The following is a 16416-nucleotide window of genomic DNA, read 5'->3' on the forward strand; positions in this document are numbered from 1 at the left end:
CAGGTGCTACTTTCACTGGGAAATAGAATTATTTTCATTGACCTTTGACCTTTAAACTCACCTCATGGCTCAGGCCGAGCTTGCCCTCCAACTGGGCCCGGTACTTGTCCATCCGCAACGAGAAGTCGCGGTAGCGCTTGTCCACCGCACTGACCCACGACTTGATGCGAGAGGCATGCGACTGGCCTTTCTCCAGCTGCGAGTCTGCCAGCCGCAGGAGTAGTTTGACCTTCTCGCCATTCTCCTGCGAGGGGGATGTTCAAAGAGGGAATCATGGAGGTATACATTTTTATTTATGACACAGTGGATTATTTGAACAGGTACACGAAAAATGCGCTATGTGAATATATTATTATCATTATTATCAATAATTATTATTTTCAAATAGAGGAACATCAAATTCAAAAATACAATGCATGATGTGAGAACACACATGTGTTTTCATCAAAACCAAAACTAATCAAACTATCTGATTATTACTAGAATACGATATAAACTAATCTTGGAATGTCTGCATATATCCTTAATTTATCATCAAAGACACATCGTATACCTGAAACTTTGCTGCACAATACACTCCTACGAATCTCCTGAGGGAATAGTGTTTGTCCAGGAATAGATTTTTCACATGTACAGTGATATTGCTGGCAATAATGGAAATACATGCCTTGACAGATCACCACTAATATATACACATGTAGGTACCTGCAACTTTTGTCTTTCTGAATAATGCAGGACTCGTTAAAAAAAGGGGCAAAGAGATTTCAATGAGCTGTAATGACACCAGGACTATGAGGGGGGAAATTTTCAAGGGGGCAGTGTTTTTAATCTCTGCAGCTCCATGCTTTGAAGCATGTACTGATGACAACAACTTGAAGGCAAGGTAGCCAAAACAGCCAGTATTATCTGTTGCCATGGTATCAGTATTTATTAGCAATGCAGAGTGTACAGAGTCTCTGACGGGGGTCTCCACGATACAGAATACATAAATCAGTTGATCAGATGATTGACTAAACTTTTGTTCTGCATTTCATGTAAAGTAATGTGATGAAGAAAATGGAAAGGGTTTGGGTACAAGAAGTCATCACAAACCCATGCCACATTAAAACATGCAGCACTTCTTTTTGTTTGTGACAATTTTCCAAGATTCTTGCAAATGTAATGCCCTAGATCTCCTTATTTTCCACCAAGTAAAGAGTGGCACCATGAAGGAAATGCTACGCATGGATGAATATGTACTACAAGTATATTGTGCACATGTCTTCAACCTTTGTCAAGACCATCATCTACCCTGGCAAAGCTTTTGAACTCAATGTAGTTCTGTAGGGAACGTTTGCAGATGGAATGTTGCATATGGACACTTATAAGTGCCCAAGGAATACTAGGGATTTGAACCTGCAACCTTTCTACCCAAGGACTGCCCACCTTAGCAGAACTTTTCAACTCTCTGCACTCATTTTGGATTCCTTTGTGGATGAAATGTTGCATATACAGTGCCGACCGCGGGAAACGTCACGAAAACCCCTAGGGCAAATGCGGGAAGCCCTTTCGTCCGGGCGTACTAGGTAATACGCGGGCGTTTGGACGCGTACAGACGAGGGAAGTCGCCCGCACTTTCACGCTCGTCTAAACACCCGCATTTGCCCGAGCGCTCCAGCGCGGAATTAATGATATGAAAATCAAACTCTCCCGTCAACCATCGGCTACATGAAGGAAATTAGCTGAAATCGATCCGCGAAAATCTTTTGAAAAGTATATCAGTAATTTGCCGGATGTTTGCTTTTACGTTCGAAAGTAAAATAATAACCATAACATTCAGCTCCCGAATATGCTAAAGCAAATGTCGAATGATCCCTTTGACGTTTGGAAATGAATAACAATAATACACCGTACGATGATTAAATAAATGTCGGATGTTTGCTTTTACTTTCGGAAGTAAATAGCAATAACATTCATCTCCGGAAGATGCTAAAATAAATGTCGGATCTTTGCTTTGACGTTCGGAAATGAATAACAATAATATTCAACTCTGTACGATGATAAAAATAAATGGCGGATGTTTGCTTTTACGTTCAAAAGTAAATAACAATAACATTCAGCTCCGGAAGATGCTAAAATAAATGTCGGATCTTTGCTTTGACGTTCGGAAATGAATAACAATAATATTCAACTCTGTACGATGATAAAAATAAATGGCGGATGTTTGCTTTTACGTTCAAAAGTCAATAACAATAACATTCAGCTCCGGAAGATGCTAAAATAAATGTCGGATCTTTGCTTTGACGTTCGGAAATGAATAACAATAATATTCAACTCTGTACGATGATAAAAATAAATGGCGGATGTTTGCTTTTACGTTCAAAAGTAAATAACAATAACATTCAGCTCCGGAAGATGCTAAAATAAATGTCGGATCTTTGCTTTGACGTTCGGAAATGAATAACAATAATATTCAACTCTGTACGATGATAAAAATAAATGGCGGATGTTTGCTTTTACGTTCAAAAGTAAATAACAATAACATTCAGCTCCGGAAGATGCTAAAATAAATGTCGGATCTTTGCTTTGACGTTCGGAAATGAATAACAATAATATTGAACTCTGTACGATGATAAAAATAAATGCCGGATGTTTGCTTTTACGTTCAAAAGTAAATAACAATAACATTCAGCTCCGGAAGATGCTAAAATAAATGTCGAATGATCCCTTTGATGTTCGGAAATTAATAACACTAATATTCAACTCCGTATGATGATTAAACAGATGTCGGGTGTTTGCTTTTACTTGCGAAAGTAAATAGCAATAACATTTGGCTCCGGAAGATGCCCAGAAAATGGCAGATGGTTGCTTTTTACGTTTGGAGGTGAATAGCAGTAACAGTCTGCTCCATATAATAAAATAAATGTCGGATATTTGCTATTACATTTCGAAATGAAGAACAGTAACATTCAGCTGCGTTTGATGGTAAAGTAAATGTCTGATGTCTGCCTTGACGTTCAAAATGAAAAAAACAGTAACATTCGGCTCCGTACGATGCTAAAATGATTGTCGGATGTTTGCTTTTAAATTTGGAAATGAATAACGGTAATGTTCTGCTCCGAACGATGCTAAAATAAATAACAGATTGTTGCTTTTACATTTGGAACTGATTAACGGTATCAATCGGCTCAGTTAGATGCTAAAATAAATAGCGGATGTTTGCTTTCACGTTTGGAAATTAAAAAGGATAACATTCAGCTCCGTAAGATGCTAAAATGAATGTCGGTTGTTTGCTTTAACATTTGAAAATGATTAACGGTAACATTCGGCTCCGTAAGGTGTCAAAATACTAGTAAATGTTGGATGATTGCTTTCGCGATCAGAAATGAATAACGGTAACTTTAGCCTCTTTACAATGCTAAAACAAATGTCGGATAAATCAGATAATTTTGCTTAACATTCGACGTCGTGCGATACCAAGTTGATTGCATAAACCTTCGACACTTCGTTGCTGCTCAATTTTATTTGATCTCGACATTATGGACGCTATACCTATTTGATTTAATTGTCCTTATTTTATCAACTTTCGACATCAGCCGCTATTTTCTCGATCACTAACGTCGGACGGTATGACCTAATCAACTTTGGACATTGGTCGCTATTTAATAATTTCATCAACCTTACACATCGGTAGCTATTATTCCGATGTTCGTTATTCCGAAGGCTCTCTAGTCCGAAGATTCGTTATTCAGAAGGTATATTGTTCCGTTAATTTCATTTTCGGATTCATAAATCTTCAGAATAACGAACCTTCGGAATAACGCCACAAACGTTCGAATTAACGAACCTGTAGGTTTAGGGAATTTGTGTGTTTCGAATTTAACGACCCTTCGGAATTACGAACCTTCGGAATATTACGAACAGCACCCATCCGATTATCAACCTTCGACATCGATCGCTGCTTACTGATTTTATCAACCTTCGACGTCGACCGTAAATAACGTATTTGATTGACACTTTCGACGTCGATCGCTGCACATTAGATTGGCAAACCGTCGAAGTGTCGATCGCTGCCTATTTATTTACTGGTTCCCCAATTTCTGACTTAGTTACTGATTTAATCTACCTTCAACATCGGTCGGTCATTATATTGTAAGTGGCCACTTATTGTCTCGAGCTTGATATTTCCCAATGGCGTCCACGTCTACACACACACACATAAAAAGAAAGAAAAAGATCTGAGTCTTAAAGGTCTAACGAGGCGTGAAAGTCCTTGTGTGATGCTTTTAATTGTGTCATTCACAATAGTGTCACGGTCCCTAAGATGGATGAAAGAGGCGCAGATCTTAAGAAGCCACTTGAGTTGAAGTTTAACACCGTCTGTCTATTCTTAAAGTACACGATTTGTAGGGGAAAAAAAAAGACAAAGAGAGGGAGAAAACAAAGAAAACGTAGGAGAGAGAGAAGGGTATGGCGAAACCACCAGAGTGGCATTATGTAATCAACAAAGCTGCGTTTAACTTCACTCGAGTCCCCGAGAAGTGGTACTACACGTGCATGCATAATGTTTATCTTGGATACATGTACTGTAGGTACCCTTCTCTCCTTTCATGATAAATTGTTTATACGTATCACATAACTATGTCAATGCATGTTTACGTCGCAATTTGTCCAATCGGGGTTTTCCCTCTTTAAGGAGTGCTTGCTTTCCAAGAAAAAAAAAGAAGGATGAAATTAATGATTATGAGCAAAACTGAATGCATTTAAGCAGCGGAATCGCGCTACATCAATAGCACTCCAAAATCTTCGAGTGATCCCGGAGGTCACTCCGAGTGAAAATGAACATTTTCACTCAAAATTCACTCCAATTTCACTCTAAATTGACTCCGTTTTAAATGTATCCACCCCTTCAAGTGTGAATGTTTTCATTTTTTTTTTTTAGAGAAAGAGAGAGAGAGAGAGTAGGCCTACTGTGCATTGGAATACGAATCTCTGCTGTGCAGCGATATTATGATCGCTATAAAAACGATCAGTTCGATGAGCAAAGCACGTGCTTGCCCTGCCAGCAGTGAGTGCGCCATGTGGTTCCAACATACTCATCTTGTGTGCCCAGCGTGTTTTTATCACAGAACTCTTGTGTGTAGAGTTCTGTCGTTTCTACGTTATGGTCAATTCATGACGTGTGAGTGCTTCGACTTGACGCCTGTGAGATTGACAGGTGCCGTTTACGAGAATAAAAACTGTCAGTAGTGACTATCAATCCCAAAATCAGTTGCTATATAATAATCAGACTAATTACTTAAATGTAGAGTTACATGTAGTTACATGTATTTCGAATGACAATGCGCACATCCCCTTTATCATCACACTTTTGATACGGCGGACAGAAGGCCGTTAAATTTCATTTCAATGATTCGATACAATCATAGCTTTTAAAAGGTCCAATTAAACAAATTGGATATGAAATCACGGTTACAGCTCGTTATTCCGAAGGTTCGTTAGTAAGGTTCTTTAGTCCGAAGGTTTGTTAATCCGAAAATGAAATAAGGTTCGTTATTCCGAAGGTTCGTTAATCCGAAAATGAAACAAAGCTCGACTTACTTCGAAGGTTCGTTACGGACCCTATATCATTTCGGATCCTATATCATTTCGGATCAACGAACCTTCGAGATAACGAACCCTATTTCATTTTCGGATTAACGAACCTTCGGAATGACGAACCCTATGTCATTTTTGGATTAACGAACCTTCGAAATAACGCCGCAAATGTTCGAATTAACGAACCTTTTTTCGTTTTCGGATTAACGAACCTCTATGGTTTAGGGAATTTATGTGTTTCGGATAAACGAACCTTCGGAATAACGAACCTTCGGAATAACGAACAGCACCCGAAATCACAACGTCTTTATCTTGTTAAGATATAAGACAAAAAAAAAGGTCCCTCAGTTCATGAACTTGCACTGTTTCTTTATTGCGTGTGTTTCTAGCTTGTATTTGGCACTCACGGAATGAATGCGCGTACAGTATATGGTAGGCTACATACTCGTGCTCTTGTTGTTGCTGAACATTTCCCCTTCACAGTGATTGTGTGGCATGATCGTTCAGTATGTTCAGATGGTGTTAGTGCGTTGATTAAAATGTTACCACAATAGATGCACGTGTGCTATAACAACGATCTGAGGTCTTTGCTACGCGCTGCTTTCTTGTTTACAAACATTGAATCTTGGTGAACTTAATTCACTATCGTCCCCATGCTAACATGCAAAAGAAGAAAACGCTTTTGTTCTTGTTTATGTGTACCATGCAGTGAACAGAAGGTAGACCTGTAAACTGTGCCGCTAGGCCCTAGCTGTAGTTTGCACTTTGACGGATTGTCACTGCTCGTCTACTATTCGAAGCGAAATGAAAATCAAACTAGAGATCTCGTGCTGTATACTTTCTCGTACTGTGTACTATATACCATATCTAAAATGCAATTTGTGGTAGTACTTGTCAACGCTGTGTTTTTGGCTCAAACTTTTCTCTCTCAAACTTACTTGGTTACGCAGGGGCGGATCCAGGGAGGACCGCAACCGGCGCCCGCCCCCCCCCCCCTTTATTTTTTTTTTGTTGTTGTTGTTGAAACAAAAGAAATGTTAAAAAAAAAAATGGGGGAGGGGTGCGTGCGCCCCCCTTTAATTTTGTAAACGCGCCCCCACTTTACGGAATTCCTGGATCCGCCCCTGTTACGGGATAATACCTATCAGAATTGTGATTTTGGTGCAAGCTGCATGGCAGTATTGATTTTGAGACACTTCTATGGTCCGTCAGCGCCTGATTCTCTTTATGTGACGATGTGCACGTGAAAAGCATTCAAACTTTCCCATGTTTTTGCTCTTGCGTTAAAGGCGTATTAATTCACCACGTACATGAAACAAAACCCCCATAGTTCTGAAATGTGAGTTATAGGGATAGAAACAACCGCTGGAAAAAAAAAAAAAATTGAATCCGTATGATCGAAAATACAGTACACTATGTGAACGGTTACAGTTTGCTATTCCGAAGGTTCGTTAATCCGAAAATATGAGGTCTGTAACTTGTTATTCCAAAGGTTCATTTATCAAAAAATGAAATAAGGTTCGTTATGCCGAAGGTTCGTTAATCCGAAAATGAAACAAAGGTCCTAATTCCGAAGGTTCTTTACAATCTATAAGAGAAATACTGATATCTCCTTATATTCTAGGCTTTATTACAAAAAATTATGTAGGATGCTTTGCACAACGGACCTATTATGCATCACATGTGATATCTAAAACATCTTTTAAATCACTGCTCCCAAAGGTAAACATATGACCTTTGTGTATCTACTCGTTTGTGTGTATGTGTGTGCGTGTGTGTGTGGGGGGGAATAGTTTCCTCCTTCTTCTTCTTCTTTTTTAGAGTTTATCTTAGTTGATCTTGATACAGTGTACCTCTTTCGGTGCGCCCTTTCTCTTGTTATGTGTCACTTCATCTGTTTCTACATTTTGAAGCAAAGTAATTTGTTCAAGCATTGTGTATGTCCTCGTAACCGTAATGTGTCATTTTGCTGCGATGAGTTGGTTCTAGTAGGCCCTATTATCGCTGTGAGATGTAATTTTTGTAATAACGTGTTGAGAATAACAGATTTTTGTTTCTGAACGAAAGGAAAATGACGGAATTGTTTTGATAACCAATGTGGATGACGTGTTGAGAATTCTGATTCCTGTTTCTGAACGAAAGGAAAATGACGGAATTGTTATTTTGATAACCAATGTGGATGACTACCTTCTATAAGTGATTTTGGTGTGAAAAGAGAGTTTGCTCAAAGAAACGCTTCTCATGAATGGTCAACGAAACAAAATACATCATACAATGCAACGTGACTCGCGTGCATTTAGCAAACGAAATGTCTAGACCTTTAAGTTCAAGTAAAATGCATAAAACACAGAATAAGAAAGCAGACAAACTAACAAATATGGAATTAATGACCGCAGACGTAACGTAGGAAAACCTGACACCTATGCTTGAAGAAATTCCCACAAAAGCAGAGCGCAAGATAAAAGAATACATGTGCGTAGTCCATACAGGTCGTGATGCGCTCGGTCGAAATGCGTATGTCGCAGTAAACGAAATTTTAGGCATGTCTACACATGTATATATAAATACTTGAATTCTACATACATTGTATAGTTTTATCTTTACAATAATATATAAAACAACCCCTTTCCGCATCCCTAGAAGTCATAAAAGAAAAAAAAAAGAAAATCGCCCTTAAAGTTCAGGTTATGTTCAAGCTCACAACCCGTTCCCCCCCCCCCCATGATGCAACAGTCCTGCTTAGCGACGGCGTTAACGCTTCATCGCACACACATAAATGGCGACAGCTTGGGTGTGTGAGAAAATTCATTCTTAAATGGATGCACCCCCATGGCACTCAGGATTATCACTGACCCTCCTATGCCTTTTGTCTATCCACCCTCCTGCTTTAATCCCCCTCCCTTCACCTGTTGGCCTCCTTGCCCATGACCTCCCATCCTCTCCTTTTGTTTTCTTTGTTCCGTGTCCCTAGCCTGTCCCTGACTGTTCGTGTTGTGTGAACTTCTTTATAATGTGATTGCTTTCCCTGCCTGATTATCATTTTGCCTCTGACGAAGATTCTTCTGGAATCAAAAGCTCAGGCCCCTTTAGAGTATAGACTCCATTTTACTCCTTTGGCACGCCACTGATATTCGATAAGCAGTTTTCAGCATTTTTGTGTTTGTTTGTTTTGTTTTTGTTTTGTTTTGTTTTGTTTTTGCTACAGATAATTAGCCAATCACAAGACAGATATAATTCGATTCTAACCAATACCAAAATACGGCTGCCTGAATGTAAACTTTGGTGTGTTTGTGTTGTGTGTCGGCTGCAGTGTAGTTTGAAACAACAGAAACAGAAAAAAAGAAAGAGGCACGCAATGTGTGCTATATACGAAAAGCCTCATTTACCGAGAAAGTTGATCGCTTCCATTCTCCTCCCATGGCATGTTGTTGTCAATGGAAGCTAAAGAGAATGCTTTTAGCAAGTATACCAGTACCTAAAGAGGACCTGAGGAACCCGTTGTTTTGAATGCTGTGCTCGGTACGAGTTCAAAACGCAGTCGAAGTTATCAGAATGCCATTATAATAGAACTGATAGCTCTATAGAAAACTTGTTTAGGTCAGTAAAGGTTGCTGTAATGCAATCTTTGTGGAATTGACTCATTACATCTGAGCATTTTGAAAAACGTGTAGAGTACTTTCGTTTTGCATATAAATGTTAAGAAATAGTTTGAACTATGAAAATAAAAAAGTATGGTTACTTCAACGATGTTGAATAGTTCGATTAGCCGTGATGCATAAAGTGAATTCATGAATTCATCTGACTAATCCTTACCGATTGATGATCACTTCTATAAGCCAACAGTTAAGCTGAACTGCTTTGGAGTGATAAGACAGGTAAACGATGAAAACTTGGTACATGTTGAATGCTATTATAATTATTATAAAATCCTGTAGCCAGAACTGATTTTACGATCATCTTTAACCTTTCAGAAAGTTCCAGTTTTCAACTTAAATAGTAGCGATAGCTTGTAAGAGTAAATTAGCATCCTCTGACTATTTTTGGTCAATATGCATACTATTAACCCTATTCTAACTGGGTGGGGGGGGGGGGGGGGGGTCAAATGGGTCGAATTGACCCCCCCCCCCCACGTTTCGCGTCACGATTCTGCAACGCGCAAAGATTTTGCCGCGTCGTTTCACAACTTTTTTCATTGAAGTCTTCCGCATATTTTGAGACCCAATTTGCGACGTCTGAGTACACCGTTCTGAAGTTACGTAATGTTATGCAAATGCATGTCAACCGGAAAACAGCTCAAATTCATGATATCGTGTGCAAATTGAATGTAAATTGTGTTTTTGGGGTTAAATTGATATAAATTATAGTATTTCATCTTTGAACCATTGAAATTAATCAATTCTATATAGTGTAGATAAGCCTGAAAAAGTGCCTGCAACAAATTTTGAAAAACAACAGAAAACACAAGGTCGAACAATCAATAAAATACATAAGAAATTAACAAAACAATAAAAAACAAAAGAAATTGGTTTTGACTGTGCTTTATTTTTAAATGAAAATTGGTTTATATGTCTTGAGGAATTTTGACACAAAAATTTAGCAATACTTCAGTCTTTTTTATGGAGTTATAGGTGAAAATATGATTTCATGCACAACTTTGCATAATCAATTTATTAAAAATAGAAAGGCAATATTTTTCTATTGTATGACCATGTAATCTTGTAGTTGACATCCAGCTCTATCTTCAGGAAAAATTTCGCAGCGATCGCGCGATCGGTGGCCGAGATCTGAAGGGGGGGGGGGGGGGGGGGGGGGTCACCCCCAGTAAAAACTCCTCCCAGTTAGAATAGGGTTAAGCCAGCTGGACAGAGCGATCAATGGGCGCGATTATCACCACGCGTGGTTAACCTAAACAATGCTAGGCCGGCTTGTTCGGTTTCAGTGTTGTTTATTTCCCCCTTTTAAAAACGAAGGTTCCTTAGTCCAGCCATTGTTTTCGCTTCCTGCTCAAGACATTGAACAGTTCAGCAAAGCTGACGTTTAGATCACTAAACGGCGACATGAACTCATGATGATAATAGGACTTAGATCACAGCCGAAAGTGCGCTCCTTCATTACTCTAGAATGAGAAAGAATACCCTGTCTGTGTTCAAAGTTGGGTTACGGACGATGAAAAAAAAAAGGTTTGAATCATGAATTGTCGGATGACGTCGGCAGATTGATGATATAAATATTAGCGTATCATGGGAAAGATTAAGTAATGATGAGCCCAATGATAGGCCTATCGCAGGGCTCCAAACTAATTTTTATTTTTGACCACCAAAATCATTGATTTCTATTTTTTTTTTTTGGTGGCCAAAAAAATCAAGAAAAACATAGGAAAAACTAAATCGGTCCTACTAAAAACAATTATTAAGCATTACTGACGTGACAGGTACCCATGTCTAAAATAAATGAATACAAAAGTAGATCATCTCAATCACCATTATTCTGAATTCTAAGATTTAGCAAATAGGCTTACAGATAATTATAAAAGTTGATGCCTATGCTATTAGGTGGTCATAGCTTACTTTTGGGATGAGAAAGTGGGAGCATTTCCAGATTGTTTGTTTTAGCATTGTAAAGAGCCGAAAGTTACCGCTATTCATTTCTGATTGTAAAAGCAATCATCCAACATTTACTATAGTATGTTAGAACCTTACGGAGCCGAATATTACCGTTAATCATTTTCAAATACACTGTATAAAAGCAAACAACCGACATTCATTTTAGCATCTTATGGAGCTGAATGTTACCCTTATTGATTTCCGAATGTGAAGCAAACATCCTCTATTTATTTAAGCATCATACTGAGCCTATGTATACCATTAATCATTTTCAAATGTGAAAGCAATAATCTGTTATTTATGTTAGCATTGTACCAGAGCTGCCAACCGTTCCGAAAAATTCGTATACGAAAACTCGAAGGGAATACGACAATATGAAAACGTCCTTAGAAAGTACGAATTCACAGTGGGGCAAAATAATGGGTAAAAATATAGCAAACGCACGTCGCATGTGCAATGTTATCTGTACTCAGCTGGGATATCGATGCAACGCGTACGCACCGTATGTGGAAAGCGCTGAATAGAAAAATGTGCGCACACGCATATCGCTGCTTGCGTACTGTGTACACCGAACAGAACTTCGCGCGCGTGAATCCCTGTCGCCTACGGACCCTGGATGTTTACATGGATCGCCGTGGTATCCCCATGTGTGGCCGGCCGGCTGGGGATTGTCTACACACTGTAGCCAGCTGCCACTACAGTACCGTATGAGGCGGGGTGAAAGCGTCCCGTTGTGCAATGTCTGCTTCTTTTTCTCTTCTTTTCATCCTCTTGTCCCTTGCCTCCCAAGTACGAAATGATTTTTAGAGTGTTGTCTGTTTTTTTTTTTTTATAACGCTATTGCATCATTTTCTGCGAGGAAGTTGTAGAGGTGAGTTTCTGTTCGTGTATTGATGACTGATGTGCACTGCCCTCTGCAGTATATGTGCAGGTGAAAAGCGTTCGAACTTTCTTTCCAGAGTATCGTGGAAACTCGATTATTTCTAGGCCTATTAAAGGAGATCTCATATAACAGAATACTTATAACAAACTATTTTCCCGTCAAAATGAATCAATTTCCTTTGTTTTGTATCGTTTATTGACTTGATCCCATAGGATCTCGTCGCAATACCGAGTTTTATGTGTGTTTATTTTCGCGTAGCTTTCGGTGCTGCAAAACTTTTGCTAGGGCCTAAGCTTACTACTAAACTTCGTTTTATTTCCGTCGTTTCTCACACCTCGTTTAGTACGATTTCTTACATTTTATATCACTTTATCTGTTCCCTTTATACTTTGAAGTATTTAAACGTAATTCTCTTAGTGTCTCGCACTGTTATTTTCGTAACGGCGATTTCTCCGCTTCGCTGCAATCGAAGCGACGGAGTTTGATCCCAGTCGCTTCGATGTGCTATTTGCTGTCTTTTCTAAATGTTTGTGTTGTTGGGAGGTGTTGATACTTTGTATTTATTATTGAGTTTCCTAGGTATTTATCTCGAGGGATTATGCGTGTTTCTTAATGTTGATCATAGGAAAAGGCTAAAATGATCTTGAGTGATGTCTGATAGTGATGATAACTATGCTGGTGACTGGTGTAAAAAGACGGCTTCCTGTGAATGCTCAGCGTACGTGACGTTTGTTTTATTTCCCTTTCCCTCTAGTCTTCTTTCCCCCTTACTCTTCTTTCCCCTCTCAAGAATGATTTAAAAAAAGAAATTACGTACACCTCACAACAAAACGAACCATGTGCTATAGCAACTTTCGTAAAGTTAAATCTAAATGTTCAATATCAGCAAAGAATAAGGCGAAAACACGAATGACAATAAATAAAAGCGAAGAGATTGTGTATGCAGTCTCTTCGGCTCGAAGAAACTTGACACCCCACCCCTCTCCCTTGTGGAAATTTCCACAAAAGCAGGTGCCACACCCAGGTGCGTGCCAGACGAATGAATGCGCGCATTGGAATAAACAGCGTGTAAGTATCCTGGAAATATCGATCGAAGAACCAGCTCATTAGTTGAATTAAAGGAAAAATTCCAAAGATATCATGGTTCTATGTCTATAGCCTTTCTTTTGGCGCATAGTAGGGAACATCGAAGAGTCGATTATAGTGTACTTGATCGAATATCTAATGTTCCCTGAACAATAACAAAAGGATTGATTATTTAGTCAATTAAAAATGCAATCACAGAAATACATGAAAGTTCTCGTATGCCCAGACAAATTCACTACGAGAAGGTCCAATGAGATGCAGTCATCACCTGGTTAGACAGCAAAATACAACGTGTAATGACAATTAATTTCAGTTCACGCGCATCAAAACTGCTTATTACTTTTCAAAGTTTTGGCTATCAACATTCGTTCGTGGGTGTATTTTGTTTGTTTGTTTGTTTTGTGTGTTTTTCCCTCGTGAAAGACGTAATGATTTCTTCATATCGAACGTAAATTGCATGTTTACCGTAAACAAGCCATTCAGCTCAGCTCAGCTATGGCGCATTCGATCCATCGAACTTGCAGTAACCTCTTATAGGCAGGAGCACTTGGCGCATTCATTTAAACTTGAAAATGAAGCCACGTGTTTGCACCACATCGGCGCTTCCACACACAGCGCGGCATTTTGCGATCATCGTTATAGCAGACTTTCCGATTCCAGTCAGGGGAAAAGTAATTGGAATACTTCGAAAAATACTGATGTTTAAAATCCAATAAAGTGAAAAAAGCCTGAAAACAACGCATGATTATGTTTTGATAGTACATAATTGGAAACACAGAACAGAGTTTTGCATCCGCTCACACAGAAGCTCTCTTGAGAAGATCAAGCATTCCCCGTCCCCTGCTAGAAAATGGAAGCTTCCATAATCAGCCCAGAAAGATTTTGGAGGTACAAACTTGCACTTGTACACATTGCGAGAAAGCAATCAATCAACGCTGAACATTGCGTAGTTTAGAATCTTTATCGTGCTGGTGACCAGCTGGATGCTTCGGCATGTGTCATAACGTTATGTTTAGAGCCTGTAGGCCTCATAGCAAAAAGAGGGAGATTGAAAAAAATACGAATTCTGGTGGAAAATACGAATTTTGGAGCTGCTGAGTACTAATTTGTGCTTCGAAAGGTTGGCAGCCCTGTCGTATACGGAGCAGAATTTAACTGTTAGTCATTTCCAAATATAAAAGCAAACATCCGACATCTATTTTATCATCGTACGGAGCCGAATGTCACTGTTGTCCACTTGCGAAAGTGAAATGAGTCATCTGACAATTATTTCATCATATCGTACGGGGCCGAATTTTGAACGTCAAGGCAGACATCAGACAGTTTTGTGTGTGTGTGTGTGTTTTGTTTTGTTTTTGTTTTGTTTTTTACCATCAAACGCAGCCAAATGTTACTATTCATTTCGAAATGTAATACACATGTAGCAAATATCCGACATTTATTTTAGCATAGTACGGAACAGAATGTAACTGCTATTCACTTCCAAACGTAAAAAGCAATCATGTGACATTAATCATTTTGGCATCTTCCGGAGCCGAATGTTATTGCTATTTATTTGCGAAAGTACATAGCAATATAAATTATAAGCAAGCATCCGACATTTATTTAAACATCGTACGGAGTTGAATATTATTATCATTCATTTCCGAAAGTCGAAGGGAGCTGATTGTTATTGTTATATTTCGAACGTAAAACCGAATATCAGACATTTATTTTATCATCGTATATACGGAGTTATTTTGGTTATTCATTTCCGAACGTCACAACAAACATGCGTTATTTATTTTAGCATCTTCCGGAGCTGAATGTTATTGCTATTTACTCTTGAACATAAAAGCAAACATCAGACATTTATGTTATCATATACACGGAGTTGAATATCATTGTGTTCATTTCCGAACCATCGAACGCAGCTGAATGTATACTGTTATTCATTTCGAAATTTAAAAGCGAACATCCGACAGTTATTTTAGCATCGTATGGAGCAGAACATTACTGCTATTCACTTCCGAACGCAAAATCGTATATACGGAGTTGAATATTTTTGTTATTAATTTCCGAACGTCACAGCAAACATTCGACATCTATTTTAGCATCTTCCGGAGCTGAATGTTATTGCCATTTACTCTTGAACATAAAGGCAAACATCAGACATTTATGTTATCATCGTATACACGGAGTTGAATATTATTGTGTTCATTTCCGAACCATCGAACGCAGGTGAATGTTACTGTTATTCATTTCGAAATTTAAAAGCGAACATCCGACAGTTATTTTAGCATCGTATGGAGCAGAATATTACTGCTATTCACTTCCGAACGTAAAAGCAATCATCTGACATCTATTTTGTCATCTTCCGGAGCCGAATGCTATTGCTATTTACTTTCGAAAGTACAGGCAATCATCCGTCATTCATTTTATTATCGTAAGAAGTTGAATATTTTTGTTATTTATTTCCGAACGTCAAAGGGATCATTCAACATTTACTTTAGCATCTTCGGGAGCTGAATGTTATTGCTATTTACTTCCGAACGTAAAAGCAAACATCAGATATACATTGTATATTTTATAAACGTATATACGGAGTTGAATGTCATTGTTATTCATTTCCGAACATCAAAGCAATCATTGAACATTAATTTTACCACCGAACGCACCTGAATGTTACTGTTATTCATTTCGAAATCTAAAAGCAAACATCCAACAGTTATTTTAGCATCGTATGGAGCAGAATATTACTGCTATTCACTTCCGAACGTAAAAGCAATCATCTGACATTTATGTTAGCATTTTCCGAAGCCGAATGTTATTGCTATTTATTTTCGAAAGTAAAAGCAAATATCCGTCTTTTATTTTATCATCGTACGGAGTTGAATATTTTTGTTATTCATTTCCGAACGTCAAAGGGATCATTCGACATATAGCCTACTCAAGCATTTTCCGGAGCTGAATGTTATTGCTATTTACTTTCGAACGTAAGAGCAAACATCCGGCATTTATCTTATCGTCTTACGGAGTTGAATATTATCATTCACTTCCGAACGCCAAAGCAAACATTCGGTATTTATTCCAGTATCATACGGAGTCAAATGTCACCGTGATTCATTTCTAAAATCAAAAGTAAACATGCGACATTCATTTTTGCGTCTTACGGAGCCGACTGTTACCGCTGTTCATTTTCAAAAGTAAAGGCAAACATCCGACTTTTTTTGTAGCCCGATTGGGCCACCGAATTTTCAGCAATGAAATTTTGGTGGCGCAGGTCGT

At 38.6% G+C, this 16416-nt stretch overlaps 1 protein-coding gene across 1 annotated transcript in view; it reads right to left on the reverse strand.

Moving 5' to 3' along the window:
* Nucleotides 1–16416, reverse strand: part of LOC139745498 (triple functional domain protein-like) — a gene marked incomplete at its 3' end in the record, with an annotated part of 89297 nt that overhangs the window by 28855 nt on the left and 44026 nt on the right. Inside the window, exon 11 of the mRNA XM_071655887.1 lies at nucleotides 62–244. Coding sequence (XP_071511988.1) covers nucleotides 62–244 — 183 coding nt within the window. The remainder of the gene's footprint in view (nucleotides 1–61; nucleotides 245–16416) is intronic.

The sequence above is a fragment of the Diadema antillarum genome, unplaced genomic scaffold, assembly GCF_040938485.1.
Source record: "Diadema antillarum isolate AM-2024a unplaced genomic scaffold, OU_Dant_1.0 seq00001271_RagTag, whole genome shotgun sequence".
NCBI lineage: Eukaryota > Metazoa > Echinodermata > Echinoidea > Diadematoida > Diadematidae > Diadema > Diadema antillarum.